Below are 2,232 nucleotides of genomic sequence, written 5' to 3'. Positions count from 1 at the left end.
GTGAGTGGCTCCCACCTCCCGGGCGCCCGGCGCGTGAGTGGCTCCCACCTCCCGGGCACCCGGCGCGTGAGTGGCTCCCACCTCCCGGGCGCCCGGCGTGTGAGTGGCTCCCACCTCCCGGGCACCCGGCGTGTGAGTGGCTCCCACCTCCCGGGTGCCCGGCGTGTGAGTGGCCCCACCTCTCGGGCGCCTGGGAGCCTCTGAAGGTTGGGGACCACTGACATAGAACAACAGTTGATATTATCTACTTGAATAGCCTGGACACAGATGTTGACTGTGATTGACCTCCAGGAGCTGTCCCACAATGCCCCAGTTAGCCATTCTGGTCACAGCGGTCAACTCCACTGCCCAGGGTGCAGCTGGTCAGGAAGCCAGTCCTCCCCAAAATTCTCTTTCTTGGTGGCCCCACATGACAAGGACACTTTGTTGAGTGTAAGTGCTCTGTTGACCACACGGCCTACACGCTCCAGACACACTACTGCTGGTGGCAATGGATTTGGGGGGCCTTTTGGATTATTTGGGCCCCAGGGCAATTGTCCTGTTTGATCTGACTGTCAGCAGGCCTGGCAGGGGCTCCTCTTGGGGGGCGTTAAAGAGAACAACATCACATATTCCATCCCATGACAGACACAGCTGGTGCACATGTACCAGAAAGGCAGCATTTCCCTTTTTTAGTTTTATTGCAAATTTTGAATCTCATAACACTACTTTGACTAAAACTTCACCTTTGAGGAATTAATTTTTTTAAAGAGGTGAAAGGCTCCAACTATGATATTGTCAGGTATATTAAGAAAGTGAAATGTCGAGATTCTTTTTCATAACAACCATTTATCTTTTCATTATCCTGGTAAATTGAGAAGAGATCAAAGCCTTTCAAATGACAATATTTGAAGAAAAATATAGAGAACCGTTGTGAAAAATGCAACAAAATATCTGTCAATTTTCCTTAATCCCCCCCATTCTGACTTTACTTTTCGTTCTCTAATTTCTATCTCTGTGAGCAAAGATGCTCCTCACTATAGTTTTTCTCAAGGCTCCCTTCACCTCTTTGTTCCTCAGTGTGTATATCATAGGGTTCAACATGGGGGCCACAATGGTGTTCATGAGAGAAATCATTTGATCGCTCTCTATGGTGGATTCAGACTTGGGCACCAAGTAGGTGAAAAGGGCCATTCCGTAGAACAAAGTCACCACCATGAGATGAGAGGAGCAGGTGGAGAAGGCTTTACGTCTGCCCTCCGCCGATGGCAGCTTGAGGATGGTGGAGATAATGCAGACGTAGGACAGGAGTATCAACAGGAAAGGGCTCATGACAAACAGCCCTGTCAAAATGAACCCTAGAATTCTAATGTTTGCTGTGTCGGTGCAGACCATCTTCATCACTGGTGCGATGTCGCAGAAGAAGTGGTGGATGTGGTGGGAGCCACAGAAGGGCAGGCTGAAGAGCCACGTTGTATAAGCTATGGACACGGAGATACAGATGATCCATGAAGTCCCTGCGAGCTGTGCACTTGCCCGTCCGCTCATGATGGTCGTGTAGTGCAAGGGGCGGCAGATGGCCACGTAGCGGTCGTAGGACATGGCCGCGAGGAGGCTGCATTCCGCGTGGCCCATGATGGAGTAGACGTACATCTGGGCCATACATCCCTCAATAACGATGGTCTTTTCCTCTATGAGGAGGTGAACCAGCAGCTGAGGGACCACGCTGGTGGTGAAGCAGACATCCAGGAAGGACAGGTTGACCAGGAAGAAATACATGGGGGTGTGGAGAGTAGAATTTAGGATTATCAGGAGGATAACGAGCACATTCCCCATCAGGGTGAGCAGGTAGATGACCAGCAGCAGCAGAAAGAGAAGGATTTGCAGCTCGTGAAGGTAGGAAAACCCCACCAGGATGAACCCACCGGAGATGGTCTGGTTCTCACCAGGGTCGCTCTCAGAATAGGTCATCTGCAAAGGTGACAGAGAGACTCTGGAACTGAATCTAGTAAATACCAAACAAGGGGATGTGGCTCCCACAATTCCTTCTGGCTTCCTTTCTGCTGGGAGTCTTCTGCCTAATACCTGCTGCAATTCTGCACAGAGACATGTAGCTGGGCCCAGTCACCGTCAGGTGTAAGCTGCTGTCACAGTTTGGATGCCATTCGCTCTGCGTAGGTCACCTGGGGAGATGACTCCTTGGACACCAGTGGAACTAGGGCTGATTTACAACCCATGGGGGTCGGATAACCC

At 51.0% G+C, this 2,232-nt stretch overlaps 1 protein-coding gene across 1 annotated transcript; it reads right to left on the bottom strand.

Moving 5' to 3' along the window:
* Positions 1-981: 981 nt before the first annotated feature.
* Positions 982-1,950, bottom strand: LOC102449247 (olfactory receptor 10A4-like). The gene has a single exon (XM_006112308.3). It carries the CDS (start codon positions 1,948-1,950, stop codon positions 982-984), a length of 969 nt encoding a protein of 322 aa, XP_006112370.3.
* Between the last annotated feature and the right edge of the window lie 282 nt (positions 1,951-2,232).

Source organism: Pelodiscus sinensis, chromosome 30 (assembly GCF_052426305.1).
Source record: "Pelodiscus sinensis isolate ZL-2025 chromosome 30, ASM5242630v1, whole genome shotgun sequence".
Lineage (NCBI taxonomy): Eukaryota > Metazoa > Chordata > Testudines > Trionychidae > Pelodiscus > Pelodiscus sinensis.
The sequence above is the reverse complement of the archived record's forward strand: the minus strand, read 5'-3'. Positions and strand labels throughout refer to the sequence as shown.